Source organism: Erpetoichthys calabaricus, chromosome 13, assembly GCF_900747795.2.
Source record: "Erpetoichthys calabaricus chromosome 13, fErpCal1.3, whole genome shotgun sequence".
Lineage (NCBI taxonomy): Eukaryota > Metazoa > Chordata > Cladistia > Polypteriformes > Polypteridae > Erpetoichthys > Erpetoichthys calabaricus.
This window is the reverse complement of record NC_041406.2, coordinates 108,799,105-108,821,906: the sequence shown is the minus strand read 5'-3', so window position 1 is coordinate 108,821,906 and position 22,802 is coordinate 108,799,105. Positions and strand designations below refer to the sequence as shown.

At 40.2% G+C, this 22,802-nt stretch overlaps 1 protein-coding gene across 1 annotated transcript; it reads left to right on the top strand.

Annotated features, from left to right (window-relative positions):
• The first annotated feature begins 4,866 nt into the window (after positions 1–4,866).
• On the top strand, positions 4,867–6,465 carry LOC114663794 (jerky protein homolog-like). The gene is made up of 2 exons (XM_028817716.1): positions 4,867–4,870; positions 4,958–6,465. The coding sequence occupies exons 1-2, from the start codon at positions 4,867–4,869 to the stop codon at positions 6,463–6,465; spliced, it is 1,512 nt and encodes a 503-aa protein (XP_028673549.1).
• Positions 6,466–22,802: the final 16,337 nt, after the last annotated feature.

The following is a 22,802-nucleotide window of genomic DNA, read 5'->3' as shown; positions in this document are numbered from 1 at the left end:
CCAGCGTCTTCGAGTATACTGGTCACTTTTAGAAAAGAGTCCAGGAGTTGTGGGTTGTGTCTTCAGTAACAGAAAGTGGTTGGGTGTGAGGGCCTCCAAATCATTTGGGTCTATTTGATGAGTTCTGTTATTGATGATTGATCATTACTGTTTGGAGACTTTCATCATCGAGTGTTTGTTGGTTAAGTAATAAGTTTAGAGTCTTTCTTATGCTTCTAATCTGCCTCTCCCATACTCCACCTTGATGAGAGGCTGATGGTGGGTTGAAAAGTCCTTTTGATTTCTTTTTTCATTACAGTGTTTCTGATTTTTTCTTGGTTGAGATTTTTAATTGCTTCTCATAGCTCTCTTTCTGCTCCAACATAGTTTGTTCCATTATCTGCAATAAGAATAGTATGTATACGTTTTGTCTGCTGAGCGTCATGTGATCACAATTGAGCTGATGGTTCTTCTCTCTCTCTCTCGCTGCGGGATTGTGGGTAAGCGTTTCCTATTCTCCGTCTGAGTTGGCGTGCCTCACTCATATAGTCAACATCCGTACAAGCGTATACTGTTTACTACAGCATTGTGACTGTGTGTGTGTGTGTGTTCTGTAATATGCGAGTCCCCGTCTTGCACCCCAAAACACGAAGCTGAGTCTCAGTACTTTAGCAACACCAGCTTTATTCAGCTTGAAACAGCAACAGCGCGGTTATTTATTGTAGCAGGATCTGCCGCTCTCCAATACACAGACACAGCAGTCAGGCAGGGTCGTGGCCAAGTAGTACTGTGCCCTGTGCATTTATAATGTTCCTTGTTCCTTGTATCACCCATCGATGGCAGGCGCTTATAGCATGTCCGCGATCTTTTCAGATTCGCTTTTACGGCGAACTGCTACAGCGCTGGGAGACTGCGATTGCTTTGGGACGCTCTTCCGTGTGTCGTCCCGTTGGGTGGAATCCCACAAGAGTTTAGAAACTCATTCACACCAGTCATGATTCTTTTCAAAGGTAAAGTGCAAGTTAATTTGTTTTATGTATTTTTACTTTATATTTTGTATTAATCATTTTTATATGCATAGTTTTGGGTTGTGGAACGAATCATCTGAGTTTCCATTATTTCTTATGGGGAAATTCTTAAGCCAAGAAGCATTAATTCTGATATTCCGATTTCTTATAAAATATACTGGTCTCAGTTGTAATTACCTTCATGCTGATTCTAAAATGGGTTTCGTGTGTTGGAAAGGTTTGTAAAGCCCAAGAGTGCCATCTAGTGCTCAAAGTTAATCCAGCTTCCATAATTCATTCTTCAGCAAATTGTTTCCAAAACTCCTTCCTTGATACCACAGTTCCTTTAAGATTACAAATTCAGCCTACATTAATAATTGGGGGACAACTGCTGCTTGTAGCCAGAGCACTATGCTTTTTTTTGTTATAATTTTTTTAATTATATTTCAATTGCTAATGTGCCAATAAAGAAATTCTCCACTTGTGTTTATTTTTCCATTTTTCCACGCTGTTTAGGATGGAGTAGTCTGAGAGCAGGCTGAAGGAGTACTTGTGGCAGTTTGGGACTAATGGTCTCATTCTTCTCAACTTGATGTTATTCCTGGCAAACCAAACAGTTTCCTTTAAGCAGTACATGAGACACCAAGCTTCCTGGTTACTATGGTGTGTGGCTACCTTGGAATAGTCAAAAAGTATTGTTCCTGGGAATAGTTGTTATTCCAGGAAAACCAGCAGGTTCTGTGCAGCTGGGCAACATTCAGGTAGAACAATGATGTGTCCTACTTGTTCCTCCCGAGCTTCTTCCAAAGTGATAGGAGTAAGCTGCAGGACATGGAATTTCTGACAGAGCCCTTGGTCTATCAGAGTCCTGTAGATGCCATTGAATGCAAAGAACACCCTTAGTCATGTATGGATGCCTTGGTGTTCCGACTTTGAAATGAAAGCCAAAAAAAAAAAAAATTATGAAGAAGGACTAGGAGAAGAGAGAAGGTCAAAAAGTAGCAAAGATCAAAACCAGAGATCAAAGAAAGATACAACAAAACCACAAATTTGAAGCCAAAGTCAAAGTACCATGCAAATGACATCCCAAGATTTCACAAAAAAATTCTCAAATGAACAAGAGCTGCAAGTGGACACCTTTATATAGTTGCACTAATGATGACATCATACCATCCAAAAGCATTGTGGGATACTGTCACAAAACTCTCAAAATGGCAGCACCCATTGGAAAAACAAAATGTCATTGAAAATAACATTAAAAAGGTTTAAACTTTCAAATAAGGTCTCCCAAAGAAAAACATGTCAGAAACAGATGTTTTGAATTTTTTGGATTATGAAGAATTACCAGTTAACAGCTCAGTCCCCATCATTGACCCATTGTGTAAACTTCAGCAATTCACTGCAACTAACTGCATTTCAACTATAAAAATAAAGAAATATTAAATGGATGCTGGCTTGCAAGTGGTGTCCAGGCACAGGGGTGCCACTAGGATGGCACAAGGCATGAGGAAGACCTACAGATAGCCTCCGGAGTTGAAAGCAGGCCACTCTGACTATAACAGGAGAGGTTCTGTGTACACCAATGTGGGAATACAGTGGTCTTTATGGAGCAGATATGAGTAATAGAGAGAAGGGAAACTTAGACAGAAGCATGCACATCTGTCTCAGAATGCTTCTAATAGAGAGACCAAAACCAAAGGAGTAAAAATGAAGGTGGAACACCTTCAGAAATGTGTTGTTTTTAAAATAGAGGAGGTAGGACAAAGGCTGAATAACTGATAGTCTTTATGCAGGGACAAGTCTGTATAATGTATATTCAATAAATAAATACCTGCGAGTGCAGCTGGATGATAAATTGGACTGGACTGCCAATACTGATGCTCTGTGCAAGAGAGGACAGAGATGACTATATTTCCTTAGGAGGGTGGCGTCTTTCAACATCTGCAATAAGATGCTGCAGATATTCTATCAAACGGTTGTGGCGAGCGCCCTCTTCTACGTGGTGGGGGAGGCAGCATAAAGAAGAGGGACGCCTCACGCCTGGACAAACTGGTGATGAAGGCAGGCTCTATTGTAGGCACGGATCTGGACAGTCTGATATCTGTGGCAGAGCGACGGGCGCTGAGCAGGCTCCTGTCAATTATGGAGAATCCACTACATCCACTGAACAGTATCATCTCCAGACAGAGGAGATTGTTCCTCCCCCACACTATGTGACTCTTCAATTCCACCGGGGGTGGGGGAGTAAACGGTAACATTATACAATGTTATTGACTGTTATACCTGCCTTGCACTCTCAACCTTGCACTTTTTAACTTGCACTGTGTTTTTATCACTCTTTAATTAATATTATTTTTTATCAGTATGTTGCTGCTGGAGTATGTGAATTTCCCCTTGGGAATTAATAAAGTATCTATCTATCTATCTATCTATCTATCTATCTATCTATCTATCTATCTATCTATCTATCTATCTATCTATCTAGCGATGCCTCTGGCTGTGCCTCGTTTACAGACATCACATGTTGCTCCACAATCCAAAACTTTTTGTCATGTTCTGTCACTGCATCCAACCATGACCCTATATGTTCCATGTAGCTTTTTGTTTAAAATTAGGCCTAGTTGAGCTACATGAGCCGCCAACCATCAACTATCATGCATGACTTCCAAAACGAAGCTCCAGGAACCTGTTGGACCAATTTGCCATTGTTAAATAAAGTTTATCTAATCTAATCTAATCCAAACCTATCAGGAGCACACATCACTCAACAATATAGTTCCAGGTATCACTGAGGCATTCAGTCCTCTTTACTTCCTCCTTGGCAAGAGTATATTGTATTTGGGCTTAGGGACATTATTTACCTTTAAAGAATGAATTAACATATTAAGAAAATGGGATAAGCATACAGTTTTCTGAATGTTTAGAAATGGTTTAACTGTATGAGAGAACTTAAAGAAACAAACAACATTTATGAGCTTTAAACAGAACCTTTCTTAAACAAGAACTTTTCTTTGCAATATCATTTTTTTCTCTATTTTTGTGTGAACTGTTTTACTTTGAATTTCTACAAAAGCTTTTACGACTAATTAACCTTATTTGTTTTTATACAAGCATGTAACCTATGAATTGCAGAGGCACTTGATAAAAATAAGTTTTGTCTTTCAAATTCTTATTTTCCACATTTTTTCAAAAAATATTTAGGTACTTGTCATAGTCTGCAGAAAAACATTTTTATAAGATTCACTGCCATCAGTAGTTTCAATGTGCAGCACAAATAAAGAAATTGAGCCGCAAAACTCAAGTGTCTGCTAATAAGATTAACAATTACAGTGTAGGGCCATTAAGCCGTGGGCCAGTAATCCGCGAATTCGCTTAAGCTGCGCAAAAAGCTTGGATCCAAATTTTTTGACACTATGGATCGTACGGACCTAAACATGGCCTCTCAAATACTCGAGACAGGTGTTGACAGCTGTCATTTTGGCATTTCAAATGTCCGTGATTGACATGCTATGCACTATCGCGGATTAAATATTTAAATGCTGGCTTATAACTTCAAGGAGGTATTTATAGAAGATTACTTTTATTTATCAATAAACAATAAAATAACTTACAATGAAATTCAAGTATTAATCGGTTTTATCCACGCTGAGTGTCAGAGTTATGGAGGCTGCCATTGTAACCGATTCACACGTTACAATGTTACAAAGGTAATCCGCGGTAAATCTGCAAAAAATCGACTCGTATTTAAAGTATTATTTTTAATTCGATAATCTGATAAAACTTGAAATTATATAAATACGAGTCACAAACCCAACGTAAATCACTTCAGTTTCTAAATCTATAGTGAGCACATCATATTTGCTTTAAAAAATTTTACGCCATGAGTAATAAACGTAAACACGCTTCATATGATGTTCAGCAAAAGCTGGATGTTATCGAAAGAATATGAAACGGCAAAACTCGCATTAAAGTAAGCAGAGAGTTTGGGGTACCTGAGTCAACACTACGCGGATGGATCAAAGATGAAAACAAATTAAGAACATTTCTTGATGAGCTTGATGAAGGTGGTTTAAGATGCAAGAGAGCCAGAACAGCAAAAGATCCAGAATTAGACAAAGCAACTTTTAATGCATTTTGTGAGGCTAGAAACAATGGTATCCCTATTTCTGGTCCAGTAATCCAAGCGCAGGCAGAAAAATTATACAAGGAAATTCATGGTCCCAATGCAGATCCTGAGTTTACAGTTTCAAGTGGCTGGTTGAAAAGGTGGAAACAGCGACACGGCATTTCACAAGTAAAGATCAATGGCGAGATTAAGTCAGCAGACACTGTAGCAGCAGAAGAGTTCATTCCCAAATTTAAACAATTCATAGAAGAACAGCAGCTAACAGAAGAGATGATTTACAACGCTGATGAAACGGGCCTTTACTACAAAATACTGCCTGATAGGACTTTAGCCATGAAGAAAGACAAGACTAGCAAAGAAGGTTATAAACAGATCAAAGACAGGGTGACAATGTTATTTTGCTGTAACTGGACGGGTCATCACAAGCTAACACCTCTTTGTATTGGCAAGTTTGGATCCCCAAGATGTTTCCACAACATCAACATGTCATCATTACCACTGGACTACGATCACAGCAAGAATGCCTGGATGACAGCAGCAATTTTTGAGAAGTGGTTTCACCAGACGTTCTTCCTTGATGTCCGTAGGCACCTTAGAAGCAAGGGAATGGAACCACGAGCATGTCTACTTCTAGACAACTGTCCAGCCCACCCCCCTGCAGAGACGTTGAAGTCCAGAGATGGCAAGATTTTCGTTTATTACCTTCCAAAGAATACAACGTCCAAGATTCAGCCCCTAGATCAAGGCATCATTTCTGTGTTAAAGGCCAATTATAGACGGGAGATGATAAAGTCCATGGTTGAAGAAGATAAGAGTGTCCCTATGTTCCTGAAGACTGTAAGAATTAAAGAAGCACTGTATTTGTCTGAGTCAGCCTGGGGAGCAATCAAGCCTGAAACAATTCAAAATTGTTGGACTAAAGCCCTTGGAGGTCCCATCACAGAGAACCCCACTACTGTTGAAGAAGATGAAGATGAAGACTTCCTAGGTTTCAGTCCAGAAGAAGTATGGGAGGCAGAACAGAAGTTGATGTCGGCTGTCCACTCAAATGTACCAGTACAAGAAATCCTTGCAGCATGGTCCACCATAGATGATGACGTCCCAATAGCATCCTCCATTTTAGCTGAAGAAAACCACAATGAAGATGAAGAAGAAGAAGATCCTGTCCCAGTACCTCCAACTAGAACCGCTGATGATGCAGTTAAAGGACTTGAAGTGGCCTTAGAGTACTACGAGCGTGTGGGGGATAAAGTAAAGACACTACAGCTGAAGTCTCTCATAAGAGATGCTAAGATGAGAGCTTCTAGGAACAAGAAGCAAGCTGACATCACCTCGTATTTTACTAAAAAATAAAGACTGTTTGTAACTTGTTATTGTGTAATAACAACTATTATATTACTGTATGTTTAATTTTATATTGGAAATAAAAAAAAATTTAAATTTTATTAAAATGTTTATAACATTGTTAATGTATTAATGTGTGATGGTAATAAAAGTGCTTGCGTGTGATTTCATTTATATGTCAAATAATTACTATTTTAATACTGTATTGTGCCATGCAATGTTACGAATAAATATTTAGTAATTTTTATGAAAAGATGTGAAATAAAATGTTTTAAATGTATTTGATATGTTTTGTTATTCTTAAATAATAATTTATTATTAATTTCAAGACCGTTAATCACGATTTAATATGCAGCACGCAATATCGCGATTGTGAGACTATGGCGCTACTTTCAAAATGGCGACACACGGGTCAACACGTGAGAAAGGATTGTGATCAAAAAACATTTACTTTTTCATTATTTATTGTAATTTATGCATTATCAAAAAATATTTAAGCCGCGGACCACCTAAGCCGCGGTTAAGCAGTTTGGACCCCAATCTCCGCGGCTTAATGGCCCTACACTGTACCTATTTTTTAATACTCTCTACAGGTGACATCATAAGTTCAAATTTTTGTCTACCTCTACATAAGGCACAGAGGCACTGTCAGATGATGATAATAAAAAATGCAGTTCCATTACTAAATAACTAAATACAACATGAAAAATGACAATAGCAATATTGTTATTTACAGTTTTGGAAGGTACCTGGTCAGAAGCAGAAACATGGGGCCAAGAGACTGCTCCAAAACAGGAAGCTTACCATAAACATAGTGCATTCTGGTAATGTTGTCAACTATTATGGCCCAAGGTGGAATACCACCTCCTAGAATAAATAACAATTCAATAAAAGTCTTTGTACCCTACATATTGGGGAGGAAAGGATATTTGAGGGATGCCTATTATTTCATATGAAAGCCAGGGGTTCAGGTTTGCAGGAACACTTGGGGTCATTACACGGATATTTATAAGGATGTCCGCATGGCTTCCAGAGCATAATCCTGACAATAAAGGTACTTACAGCGATTCCCTCATATATGATCCAGGAGAGACGTTTACAGCCTCCTTAAACTCAGGAGGGAGTGGAGCTTACAATCCACACATTATTCAAAGAAAGGGCTAGTCTAGTAGAAGAAAGAGGGCTTTTGTTAGATTAAGATAGAAAGGTGATGGAGGTGGTGTGGAAGAAATCAACATATTAATTAAACAAAGAAACTCATCCTCTGTTAGGGCAAGTTTGACAAAACATCTTTGAGTCAGAAAACCATTCAGGAGAAAACCTGTTCTTTGCATCTTTAATTATCACATCAGCAAATGCTGAAGAGGGAGCATTCATCACAGTAGTCTGTTACAGAATGGCCAAAATGGTCAAAATATAAAGGCAGGGGTCAGTTTTATAAACAACTGAATTTGAATAACTGCTGAATTAATGCATCCATATCATATTCTGATTGGTTAAAAGACATGAGGTGCTTTAGCACAGAGCACAACCAGCCTAAAATAAATGTCTTTCTGAATTATGTAATTGTTTTTCAATATCTCTTAAATTCAGCTCTTGTTCTGTTATGAAAATGGTATACTGTACATGACAACTAGCAAAGAAAATTACATCAGCTAGTTTCTTCAACCATCCCCCTGGAACATTCTGCTTGTTTACTTGACCATTTTAGAAGCCTCTTCATGACATTTCTAACACAAACACTTATATATTTCAAAGTGCACTGCAAACCAAAATAAACTTCTCAAAAAAATTAAAGGAACACTTTTTAATCAGAGTATAGCATCAAGTCAGTGAAACTTCTGGGCTATTGATCTGGTCAGTTAAGTAGCAGAGAGGGTTATTAATCAGTTTCAGCTGCTTTGGTGTTAATGAAATTAACAACAGGTGCACTAGAGGGGCAACAATGAGACAACCCCAAAACAGGAATGGATTAACAGGTGGAGGCCACTGACATTTTTCCCTCCTCATCTTTTCTGACTGTTTTTTCACTAGCTTTGCATTTGGCAATGAGCAGTGTCACTACTAGTAGCATGAGGCAATACCTGGACCCTACAGAAGTTGCACAGGGAGTCCAACTTCTCCAGGATGGCACATCAATATGTACCATTGCCAGAAGCTTTGCTATGTCTCCCAGCACAGTCTCAAGGGCATGGAGGAGATTCCAGGAGACAGGCAGTTACTCTAGGAGAGCCGGACAGGGCTGTAGAAGGTCCTTAACCCATCAGGAGGACCAGTATCTGCTTCCTTGGGCAAGGAGGAACAGAATGAGCACTACCAGAGCCCTACAAAATGACCTCCTGCAGGCCACTGGTGTGAATGTCTCTGACCAAACAATCAGAAACAGACTTCATGAGGGTGGCCTGTGGGCCCAATGTCCTCTACTGGGCCCTGTGCTCACTGCCCGATACCGTGGAGCTCGACTGGCATTTGCCATACAATACCAGAATTGGCAGGTCCAGCAATGGAGCCCTGTGCTTTTCACAGATGAGAGCAGGTTCACCCTGAGCATATGTGACAGATGTGAAAGGGTCTGGAGAAGCCGTGAAGAATGTTATGCTGCCTGTAACATCGTTCAGCATGACCGGTTTGGTGGTGGGTCAGTGATGGTCTGGGGAGGAATATCCATTGAGGGGTGCATAGACCTCTACAGGCTAGACATTGGCACCTTGACTGCAATTAGGTATCGGAATGAAATCCTTGGACCCAATGTCAGAACCTATGCTGATACAGTTGGTCCTGGGTTCATCCTGGTGCACGACAATGCCTGGCATCATGTGGTGAGAGTATGCAGGTAGTTCCTGGAGGATTAAGGAATTGATACCATTGACTGGCCCCCACACTCGCCTGACCTAAATCCAATAGAACACCTCTGGCACATTATGTTTCAGTCCATCCAATGCCGCCAGGTTGCGCCTCAGACTGTCCATGAGCTCAGTGATACCCTGGTCCAGATCTGGGAGGGGATCCCCCAGGACACCATCCATCGTCTCATTAGGAGCATGCCCCGACATTGTCAGGCATGCATAAAAGCACATGGGGGCCATACAAACTACTGAGTACGATTTTTAGTTGCTGCAATGAAATTTCGGCAAAATAGTCTGCTGCATCATTTTTTCACTTTGATTTTCGGGGTCTCTTTGAATTCAGCCCTCTGTAGGTTGACAATTTGCATTTCCATCAAATGATGTGGCATCCTTCCATTCCTAACACATTACCCAGTCCATATCAGTATAGAAATCCAGCATGATTTTTTTCCCATTGTGATCTGATGTGTTTTCAAAGTCTTCCTTTATTTATATATATATATATATATATATATATATATATATATATATATATATATAATTATATATATATATATATATATATATATATATATATATATATATAATATATATATATATATATATATATATATATATATATATATATATATATATATATACTAGCTGATTACCCAGTGGCTAAAATGTAGTATTTATAAAATAAGTTTGTTAATTGCCAATTTTATTTTTCAACAAATAAAGAGCACTTACAATAACATAGAAATCAATATAAACAACATTATTAACATCATTATCATATGAGAATATAAAGTAATATATAAGAAGCACATTGCATATAAATATAAATTTTTAAACAGTAAAATCTTCTATAATATGCTACCGTGGCTGTTCGTTTGTCTGTCCAGGATTTTAAATCCCCTGTAGCTCGCAAACCATTTCACCTATTGACTTAAAATTTGGTACACATATACTACGTGACGTCTACTATCCGCTTTCGGGGTGATGATTTTATTACTCTTTTTATCTTTATTTTATTTTATTGTAGAATCAATTCTCGGCAGCGTGCAGCAGGGAGGCCATGAGGCAGATGCGTACGGGCATCGTTCTCATTCCCTACCACCTTCGCTAATCATTCTTGAGGAAGATTGAAGACTTAAGTGCCAGATTAAGTGAAAGGTTAATGAAAATGTACTAAGTAATTGCAACACAAAAACTAACTTAATCTGTTTTAACACGAAAAGATGCCAACAAAAGAAGAGAAGCAGCGGGCCACTAGGGTGGAGTAAAGAAGAGCTACTCAGGAAGCTGCAAGCACATCAACCTCTGACCAAACGAATGCTAAATGTACAGAGAAAGAGGATGAATACTATGAATGCTCAAGTCAAGTGTATTCACTGCACGTTATCGTGCAGTGCGCCGTTACTGGTATTTTGATAAAAGAATTTGAACAACATATAAGAAACATATAATTTATTAAACAGTAAAAAATTAACATTTAAGAAGTAAAGATACATTGAGTACTACTGCAGTGCTTTTGGGTATACTACATTTTTTTGTTTGCCTATTACGTGCATAAATGTATAAATTTTTTGGTGTACCTACCTGAGAACACACGATATATAACTGACCGTGGGAGAAGCATGGATTTTAAATACGCGTTGAGTTCATCAGCTAGTGTCCCTCGTGGAATAACTGGTAATGTTTGTTGAAAATCTCCTGCGAGTAAAACAGTACTTCCCATTATTTTGGTAGGATCTCTGAGATCTTGCATTGTTCGGTTCAAGGCTTCATAAGCTCTTTTATGTGCCATGTTGCACTCATCCCAAACTATTATCTTTGAATGTTGCAAGACTTTTGCCTTTCCAGAGCCCTTGCATATGTTGCAAATTGGATTTTCGTTGTGAGCGTGGTTTAATGGTAATTGCAATGCCGAATGTGCTGTATGGCCTCCATCTAATAATGTAGAAGCGATTCCCCATGATGCTACAGCCAGAGTTATGTCACCATTCGCTCTCTCGGCAAGAATCAGGTTTATTAAGAATGTTTTTCCTGTTCCTCTGTGGTCATACGTAATTTCTGTTTCAAATGCTCATACGTAATTTCCGTTTCAAATGCGAAAAGAATTTTATATATATAGATATATATATATATATATATATATATATATATAGATATTGTGATATGTGGCCGGCCTTTCATCCTGGCCAATACCCCCAGGCCGCCAGGTGGAGCCCTTCCTGCAGCATGGAAGTGCCCCGAATGCCAGCAGGGAATACTGGACAATGTAGTTTTAATTTTCAGCCCTGTTGGATACCTTGGGGCCTGCTAGAGGATACTGCAGGGAGGCACAGAGACTATTTGCCTTACGCCCAGAAAGTACATCAGAGTCACGTGGACAAAGGGAACGATGTGCTTCCTGCGTGAAGAAAAGAAGGATTTTTATCTGACCTGGAAGTGTTCCAGGTCACATGGACAGAGAGGGTGAAAGCTTCCAGGTCAAGGACTATAAAAAGGACAGTGAAACACCAGAGCGTTGAGCTGAGCTGGGTGGAAGGGTGGCAACGCGTCTGGTAGTGGAGGATTGGGATTATTGTATTATTGATTATTGATTTATGAGTATTGTGGAGTGGAAGGTGCTTTGTGCACTTTAATATTGTCCAAATAAATAAATATTGGAATTTTACCTGGTGTCTGGCGTATTGTCCGAGGGTTCAAGAGGACGACAGCGCCCTCTATCTGTCACAGTGGCGTAGTCGGCAGGAGTCTCTAGCGTCTTTTGCAGAGGACCTGTATTTAAATTTTCTGTGGTCAGAGAACCCTGAGAAGGCTGATCAGTCTGTCGACAAATTAATAAAGACAGACCGCAGTTCGCCGAAGAAGGCAACCCGGCCCTCAGACGAAAAGAACTCCAAATCCCAGAAGCCTCTGCGAAGCCCGTCAGAGCAAATGTCGACAGCGGACGTGCTCATTGGCTCCCGGCCGGCAGGTAAGAAAAACAAGGAAGTAAACTTGCCTCCAGTCGAAATAAATAACTTTGTAGACGTGCGGGAACTCGAGAAATTAATCGAGCCCGTGCAAGGTATTTTACAGATGATGACGGCGATAAAGAAGATCATTGAAGATTTGGGAGCGACGGCCGAAGTGCCTTTGAGACGGGTGAATGAGTACCTGCGGTGTTTGGGATGACAGCCTCCCATCTTAAATGATTTGGCGGTACAGGTGAGTCATATCGGTACCATACAGCATAAAGGGACGCAGTGTGATCCGGGCCCGCGTTTAATAAGTAGCGGGTGCCAAGGCATTACGAGCCCTACAAAAGAATGTGGGTTAATGACAGAAGGGGCGGAGGAAGCGCCAGTCGACCCGGAGCAGCTGGGAAGTGCTGTCTCCCGAAGCGACAAGGTGCTAAAGACGCCGCCTCCTTACAATAAAAAATCTAAAGGATTCAGACAGTAAAAGGGCACTCTTTAACTAATAGAGAGACCCAAACTGTGAACAACCCCCAGATTAAGAAGGAGATCCCAAAAAAGAAAACGGGGTCTCCTAACAAAATAGAAAAAAGGACTGAGAGCACAGAGGCGGCCATGGGACCTCCCTCGGCGGAGAAAAGGGTAGAGCCAGACGTTCCAATGTGGTTCCAGTCTCATGGAGGAAGGCAACCAGGAGGATGGCGGATCTGCTATAACTGTCGTCGGCCGGGCCACATATGGCGATGTTGTCCTCGGAGGACAGGGGATCAGAGGGATTCCTGTTATAACATTCCCTCAAGGTTCTCCAAGGAGGCTAGACAACCTTGCCAAGGCCCGACTTATGGATCCTCCTGGAGGAATACGTCCCTCGGGGGGCTGGACGCTCAAAACCATAATTTTTCGCTGAGAGGAGGGTATTGTGATATGTGGCCGCCTCATCCCGGCCAATATCCCTGGGCCGCCAGGTGGAGCCCTTCTTGCATCATGGAGGTGCTCCAAATGCCAGCAGGGAATACTGGACAATGTAGTTTTTATTCTCAGCCCTGTTGGATACCTTGGGGCCCACTAGAGGACGCTGCAGGGAGGCACAGAGACTATTTGCCTTACGCCCAGGAAGTATGTCTGAGTCATGTGGACAAAGGGAATGATGTGCTTCCTGGGTGAAGAAAAGAAGGATTTTTATCTGACCCGGAAGTGTTCCAGGTCACATGGACAGAGAAAGTGAAACGCTTCCGAGTCAAGGACTATAAAAAGGACAGTGAAACACCAGAGCGTTGAGCTGAGCTGGGTGGAAGGGTGGCAATGCGTCTGGGAGTGGAGGATTGGGATTATTGTATTATTGATTATTGATTTATGAGTATTGTGGAGTGGAAGGTGTTTTGTGCACTTTAATATTGTCCAAATAAATACATATTTGACTTTTACCTGGTGTCTGGCGTATTGTCCGAGGGTTCAAGAGGACACCAGAGCCATCTATCTGTCACAATATATGCTGTCACAGGAGGCTGGGGGACAGGCCCAGCCGGAACGCCTGGAAGGACTTGGAGGTGGCTTATACGTACCCTGGGCCACGAGGGGGCAACTGCCCTGGATCTTGAGGGGACCACAGGAGAGGAGCAAGGAGGCTCAAGCCCATTGGGGCCCGTGGCCACTGCCAGGGGGTGCCCCAAGCCTCAGAGAGCCAGGGAAACATTCACTTCCGCCACACCCAGGAAGATGGAGGATGATTCTTCCAGGCACGCCCGGAGTGGTTCCAGGTGCAAGAGCAGCACTTCCGCCACACCAGGAAGTGCTGCCGGAAGGACATCATCAGGCACCTGGAGCACATCCGGGTGGAAATAAAAGGGGCCGCCTCCCTACAATCAGGAAGCTAGAGTTGGGAGTAGGAGCAGGACGAAGCTCCCGTGGAGAGAGGAAAGGCAGTCCAAGGACATTGGAGAAGAAGCCCGTGTTAGAGGTGGTTAGTGCTGGGAGCACTGTGCTGTGTTGTGCAAGAACGGTGTTAATAAAATGTGTGCTTTTTATAAAGATGTGGTCTCAGTCTGGTGGTGTCTGGGCGTATCTCACAATGCATATGGTGGACTGCAGGGGGTGCACAAGAAAAGAAGGCACAGAAAGAAGCAGACACAAGTTTTGAAACACACACTGGATTTTATTTGTGGGAAACTCTTCTCCTAAGCATTTCCCACCTACAAACACGGTACACAGGGATAGTAATAAACACTGTATCAAGAAGCACAACAGTCTTTTGTTCTTTTTTTGTCTTCTTCTCACTCTCTGTCTTCCTCTACTCCTCCTCCAGCAAGATTTGTCACTTTCCTTTCGACTCTGGCTCTTGATGCAGTGCCAGTGGGTGTTTTTTATCCTGTACCCTGGAGTACTTCCAGTGGCCCATTAGCATGGTTGACGTAAGGTTATTTTTCACATGGGGAATATGAATTGTATTTATTATTCACAGTAGTAGTATGTGTACTATTTGATCTCTGTGTGCTGAAAAGATGTCAAATTATTATATATGTGTTTTTTTCAAGAAAACTGAACATATTAGATATTACATTTATTATTTCACACCATCACTTCTTCTTGAAGCTATCAATAACAAACGTTTTACAAATAATGCACTACGTAAATTAGAAAATGTCTATACATTTATTTATGTGTCCAAAAATGTAAACAAACTTTGTGAAAAATCAGTTGAAAATAATAAAGTTACAAGTAATAACAACCTGTCTCCGTGCCTATTTAGTTTAAAAGCGGATGTGGACCCGCACTATTAAGGCGGTCACATAGCCGTATTGCCGCTTACAGAACAGCGGTCAATATGCGCACGTCTCCGGGGATTACCGACGTATTTATCAATGATTGACAACCAATTCATGCCTGTGATTGGTATAAATTACATGATTGGCAAATGGTCAACACACATTGCTTGCATGCAAATACAACGAAGTAGCTCGTCTTGTCACATTTTTTTTTACTATCAGATAATCCTAAACTTACGTTTTCAATTAATGTTTCACAGTTCATGTTTAAAGAGTGACGCGAACGGGTGAAAACTTGCAAACACACTGAATACACTGAGAAGGGTATTGCTGCAGACCGGAGACATTATGGGCGGATCTGAAGGCGGGATAACTGTAAATGCAAGTGGATAGTATTGGCTAATTCAGAATTTCAACGAATGAGATTATTGTTACTCTATGACAATCAAAAACTCATCTGTCCAATTATCAACATTTGAAGTTGTCTATCAAGTGTAACTTTAACCAAACGTTTCACAGTTCGTGATCCCTACCGCTTTGAGGTTCCGCCTTATAGAGTTACAGTATCTCTTAAATAACCTGCCGTTTTACCAAGCGACGAAACTCCATTAAACGAAAAGAGACAAAAAAATAGGAGCTGCGGTGATGAAACTCCATTAGACAAAAGAAGAAGAAGCGACGAAACTAATTGCTCGTATTTTTGACAATGGAAGTAAGTGTGCTTCGAACTGAAAACGTCTGAAAGTTGGCAGTTTTTTTCGTATTTTTAATAACTTTGTTTTGCATGGTTATGTTTGTACCGTGAACCTTTACGTTTGTATTAATAATCATTTTCGCTGTAGTAATTGATTTATATTCAGTGCTTGAAGTGGACCGGCACTCAGTGGTACCGGCAACTCCTCAAATTCCACAAGGCAGGTTTCACGAGAACTCCTCGTCTGTGCATGGAAAACGAAAAAAAACTTTTACAAGCATCTAGGAAACGCTTAATTAGTTATTCTGTCGTGAAGTAGGCTTTTGATAAAGTTCAGATTGACTACAGTGGTGCACGATATTTAGGGTGACCAAGCGGCCTCTTTTGCCCGGACATGTCCACTTTTTACGTCCTGTCCGGGGCGTCCTGGTGGGTTTTATAAATTCACGAAAATGTCCGGTTTTTCATAGGACCATTACGCGTGTACGTAAATTGACTGGCGTTTTGCACACAATACTAGGGTACTACTTTTTTGCGCGACGTAATTACCGGGAGGCTGCCTTGTGGGCAGGTCTGCGCCGCACGTGCAAACACACAGACACAGACAGGGAGCAGTGCAGACAGGGATCAGAGCAGAGAGTGGAGCAGTATAGCAGGGAAAATGCCGAAGCCTAAGTGCAGCTTCACCGATGAACTGCAAAGAAAATTTCCCACATACCGTCCCGGTCGGGACAAGTGGGAGGCGGAGTGCACCGTGTGCAAAGCCGGTACATATGTCTCGGTATCCAATAAAGGTGCTGGGGATCTGAAAGCCCACATGGACACCGAGAAACATAAAAAAGCTGTGCGAGGTGAGACTAGTTCATCTGCAAAGTTGACAGAGTTTTTTGTCAGACCAGGAAAAACAGAGGATGATGTAAATGCAGCAGAAGGTGCAATGGCTTTTCATACAGTGAAACATCACAACAGTTACAGGTCCACGGATTGCACCAGTATTTTGCTTAAAAAGGCATTTCCTGACTCTGACATTGCAAAAAAGTTTAGTAGTGCTCGCACCAAGACCGAAGCCATCGTCAATGGTGCTATAGCCCCCCACTCTGTTGAAATCACTCATGAAGCACTCAAAGAAATCCAGTACTGTGGTGTTTCCACAGACGGGAGTAACCACGGAGCAGTGAAAATATTCCCAGTCATAATCCAGTATTTTGACTGGAAGAAGGGTGGCGGGCAAACAAAATTGATTGAAGTTAAAGACACACCCAATGAGACAGCAGAAACCATTGCAAAATGTCTCACAGAAACCCTGGCAAAAAACAATCTGTTGGAAAAATGCATTGCATTTACTGGAGACTGGAGAATGTGTTTGCAAATTTGAAGAGTTTGCTGCAAAACAAGACTCTGATCGGTGTGGGTTGCCCAGCACACATATTGAATAATTGTGCACACCATGGGGCAGGCACAATAGAAATTGACATTGAGAATATCATATTCAAAATCTACCAGTACTTTCACATTTACACTGTGCACACTGAGAGCCTGAAGGAGTATTGTGATTTTGTTGAGATTGATTACAGAAGGATGCTCTCTCACAGCAAGACAAGGTGGCTGTCATTGTTCCCAAGCATTGAGAGGATGTTACAGATGTTTCCAGCTTTAAAGGCATATTTTCTGTCTCAGCAAAAGGCACCCATAGCACTCAAGAGTTTTTCTGAAAATGATTTTGCTGAAATCTACCTTTGGCACATGCACACACTCATGTCTGTGTTCCACACCCACATTCAAGAAATGGAACAGGAGAACATGTCCATTATGGAAGTGAAGAAGATATTAAACAATATACATACCATTCTTCTTCAACGCAAGAGCAACAACTTCGTGTCCCTTAAAGTTAAGGGACTACTGGCACAGAAGTACAAAGATGGACTTGACAAAGGCTGTGACCAGTTCTGTGCAGATGTGCATGGCATGTACAGTGCATGTCTGGAGTATCTGGAGAAGTGGATGACTCCCATGGAAGAGTTCTCAACATTCATGTGGATGGATCTGAGTGAGCCACCAAACTGGAATGATGCGTCAAGTGAGCCACCAAACTGGAATGATGCATCAATTACCTTGGAGAGAAGGGGGTGGCATTTGATGATGTTAAGTCTTTTGACCAGGTCACCAATCTGAGGAAATTCACAGAAACGTGCAACCATGATGAGGAGTTCAGTGGCCTGCAGGTACACCAGAAGTGGACCAAATATTTTGAAAAGGCAAAAAGCATTGCATGTTACTCAGAGCTACTGACAATTGCACAGTTTGTCTTTGCACTTCCCTCTCACAATGCAAATGTTGAGAGGGTTTTTTCACTAATGCAAAGCCAGTGGACCAAGGAGAGGAACCAGCTCTCCGTAGAGTCACTAAAGAGGATTCTACTAGTTCAGTACAACTTCAAAGACATGTCTTGCAAAGACTTTCATGCTTATTTGTTAAGCTATCAAAAACTGCTAGGAAAGATCAGCTCTACAGCAAAATATGGATGGGCTGACAAGGAGGATGAAGAAGAGAAGCAGGATGAAGAAGAAAACTAAAGATGAAAAGTCTAGATTCTTTTTGTTTAAGTTTTTTTGTCTTTGTGAGACTCTTCTGTTATTTATTTTATTACATTTAAGAGATATATTGTTGAAGCTGGAACAGAATGGTTCATATTTAGAACAATATTTAATTATTTATTTGAAGAGTCTAAGAAAGCTATTATTTTGTTATGTTTTTACAGATTTCATTTTATTTTATTACAGAGGTTAATTCTGCACCATTGAAGTATAATAAATAATGTTCATCAACCACCAAGAAGCTTGTCTGAATTCGTCTGGAGGCCGTGCCGATCGTCCTGTTTTTTGGAAATCAAAATATGGTCACCCTAACGATATTACCTTTTTTCTTTTCAGTTTAGTTCCTTATGTTCGAGTAATGTGTCTAAATTGTAATACCAAATAATCTGCGATGTTTTTGTACCGTCAATTTTAATAGAATTTCATGGTAGTTTTGTGCAGATGATACCTGCTATTTCTAAACTGTTAAAGACTTTCCTGCAATGGGCAGTGCGCCACTAAATTATACGTGAGCCAGACTGACAGTCGCGATGTGCACAGAGCCTTTTCAATTTATTTACAAGTGACATTTATAATTTTTTTCCTTTCAGCTAGCTTGCTACAAGAATATTTTTCTGGAAATTGGATGCTGATGAAAAATAAAGTAAATTGTAAACACCCATTTCTTAAAATTGTAATTCACTTGTAGCGTTTGACTTTCACGTGTGTCTTTGTTTCTTTCCTTCTTTTCCTAGGCCATCCCTGCTGGTTCAGTAGACTGTGGAGTAGACATGTTGATGGTATGTGAATATTAACTGTAAGTTTTATGTAACTTTACATTTGTGTTTAGATTGTGTATGATTTCAGTACTATTTCTTTTATTCTCTCTCAGTATGCTCTTTATCTGACTATGGAGGAACCCTTTGATTTTACTGTCAGTCTTTTAAAGATGCTGATAATATATATATATATATATTTCTCTTCATGTGTGGCATACCTTTAATTGTGGCATTCATTTAACTTGCCCTCCACTATTAATGACACCCCTTATAAAAATGTTAATTTTAAAAATATTAATTTCTTGATGAGGGCTTTGTTTTTCTTTGAATGAAATTGTTTCAATTAAAAGTCTGATGTTTCTAATTTTCTAATCAGTGCAAGGTGACATTTCTTCAGCAAACAGGGATTTTTTTTGTAACCCTTCTTACTAACAATGCCAGTAATAATGGAGAGCACTGTATTTATCCTTTTTATCTTAGGATGACGTGTCTGTGACTTGCATATTACTTTAGGTAGTGTCCAGATTGGGGTATACATAATACTCTGAAATAATGGATGTATTCTAAAAAACTATTGAGATAATCATGAATGAGAGTTTTTGTAGTGACCCACAGAGTAATTCTCAAAGTTTGAACTTTATTCCAAAGTGTCCACTTTTATGAGAAAACAGGAGTGTTCAGACCAAAACCAGATAGCTTGCACAAGACAAATACTTCATGTGACAGTCTGATGTATTTATTTGTGTGACTCCACAGTGGCTGTGTGACTGCAGAAGGGCAGCTGACTCGAGAACAAGGGGCTCAGGTTTATGAGGCTGCAGAGATCAGCAGGGCCTCCAGGAGGACTCAACATAAAAACTGTTGGAGTTCATCATAAAAGCCATGGAGCAGATGACCACTTGCTGGTAACTTACTTGAGTTAACAAGTAAAAATTTGTTATTGCAATCTATCTAGTAGCAAAGAGCTATGATGACTTTATAGCACCAAACTCTTGTATTTGCTTGTCCAACAGGCTGTTGTATCTGAAAAGGTGTCATCCAAATGGTTTAAAAACGATGAAGATCCTAAAGGTCACCGGGTAATGACCTCTATACAATAGAAGATGAGGAGCTGACAGATGTCCTCCACAACTACCTGATGAAGTACTGTCAAGAGCTGTAGGTACCTTTGAAAAGACTGACAGAGTTCACATCATTCTGGATGTGCTGATTTGGCTTTAGTGAGTCTCTAATGAGTACAGAAAGTATCTCTATGTGTAACGTCCTCTCTGTTTCTTTTTTTGTGATTGGCTGTTATTAAAGCTTGAGGAACAGTTGAGAGGATTTCTCTACCAGAGGTATAAGGTCTGTTCATTGATGGACCAGCAGATGGTGAGTGGGATGTCATGTGGTGTTGGGAGCAGACGGTCCTTTCTTTTTATTTTCAGCACCATTCTTCTGTTAATGAGAATACCATTTTACTTGTAGTGAATTTAGACAAGAATATAAACTAATATTTGTTTAAAGTGAAATTTAAAATACGCATAATACACTTTTAGTATTGGTGAAAATAAATCTTTTTTTTTTTTTTTTAAGGTGAGCGAAGAGTTTGACAAACTTGTGATTCAACTGTTGGAGTACAAGGACAGACAGCATCACTGAGGCATCTCAACTTAGGATTCCATCTCAGCCACTCCTCTAATAAACGCGTCACTTGCTTTATTTGTCTTTGGCCTTTTTTATTTCTGAGTGTTAAACTGACTGTGCATAATAGAGTTGTGTATATTTGATTTAACTATTGATGTAAATAATAAAGGACACTTTGTTGATTAAGTTCTGTATATTTGAAATTGTCTGTGTATCTGTTTTTAGCCAATTCATGACATCTGCATTTTTTCTTTAACTTTTATAACTGCATTGTACAGTTTTATTACTTTTTTTGAACATTACAAGCAAACATGTCTATCCTCATTACATATTATTTATATATAATATATAGAAGTGGGCATGTTTTAGTATATTCCCCAATCAGTCTGTTTGTTAGAATGCACAAAGAAGATTAATTTTTCTTTCAGTTCAACTGACCCATCATTATTGTTAATTGTAAATATTTCTTGAAATGGTTGTACAATTTATACTGAATAATTATTAATAACACTTTGTTTTTGGTAGTGACAATACTGAGTGTTTTAATTTGTGCTGCCCCAATCAACTCGTGTATTAACACGACTAGAACTGATAGATTTGAGCAGAGCCTCCACTTGCATCAACACCGTCTACAAATGGCACTTTGCTGGACTCGCCGGTAATCCTATAGCTTGGAAACTGAGCATCCTGATCAAGACTTTCTTGTTCACTTACAAACATAATCTACAACAATAAGGGTCTTACTTATCTTTATTTAGGAGTCATATTTTCAATAAAACTTGCATTGTCTTTAACTGAAAATGCAGCTTGTATATATAGGAACAAAATTAAAGGAAAAGAATTGAATACTCCTGATAAATGGAGAGTCAAAACCTTTGAAGCTCAATATTCTAAAACCATAACTCACAACTAGAACCTCGTAATTCTATGGTCTTGACATTAAGTGTGTGTCAGTGTGTATGTATATATATATATATACATATATATAAAATGAACTGCTCAAAAAAATTAAAGGAACACTTTGAAAACACATCAGATCTCAATGGGAAAAAAATCCTGCTGGCTATCTCTACTGCTTTGAACTGATATGGTGATGTGTTAGGAACGAAAGGATGGAAATGAAAATGATCAACCTACAGAGAGAGGGCTGAATTCAAAGACACCCTGAAAATCAAAGAGGAAAAAATGATGCAGCAGGCAGGCAGATGACTCCATTTTGCCAAAATTTCATTGCAGCAACTCCAAATTGTACTCCGTAGTTTGTATGCTGGTCCTCCTTGCCCAAAGGAGCAGATACCGGTGGGTCCTGCTGATGGGTTAAGGACCTTCTACGAGGGGCCCTGTCCAGCTTTCCTAGAAGAACTGCCTGTCTCCCGGAATCTCCTCCATGCCCTTGAGACTGTGCTGGGAGACACAGCAAACCTTCTGACAATGGCACATGGTATTGTTAGTTCCGGCACCGCCGAGAGTGGCAGCCTTTTCAGCAGCTCCGTGTATGACTGTATGTGTATGTGTACTTTTCTATTTTTATTTATTGATCACTCCTATCACTTTATTTTATGTGGATTTGTTCCCTGGACACACTTACTTTTACAACGTGGGCATGGATTTTTACACGTCGAGACTCGTCTATTTAAGTACTCAACTTCGAGCGCTGAGAACAAATGCCAGTGTTATTTTTTTTTCTTTGTGAATTTCCCCTTGGGATTAATAAAGTATCTATCTATCTATCTATCTATCTATCTATCTATCTATCTATCTATCTATCTATCTATCTATCTATCTATCTATCTATCTATCTATCTATCTATCTATCTATCTATTGATGTGCCATCCTGGAGAAGTTGGACTACCTGTGCCAGCTCTGTAGGGTCCAGGTATGGCCTCATGCCACCAGTACTGATACTGACCGCAGCCAAATGCAAAACGAGTGACAAAACAGATGAGGATTGAAAAATGTCAGTGGCTTCCCTCCACCTGTTAAACCATTCATTCCTGTTTTAGGGGGGTCATCTCAGTGTTGCCCCTCTAGTGCATCAAAGCAGCTGAAACTGATTAACAAGCCCCTCTGCTGCTTAACTGACCAGATCAACAGCCCAGAAGTTTCATTGACTT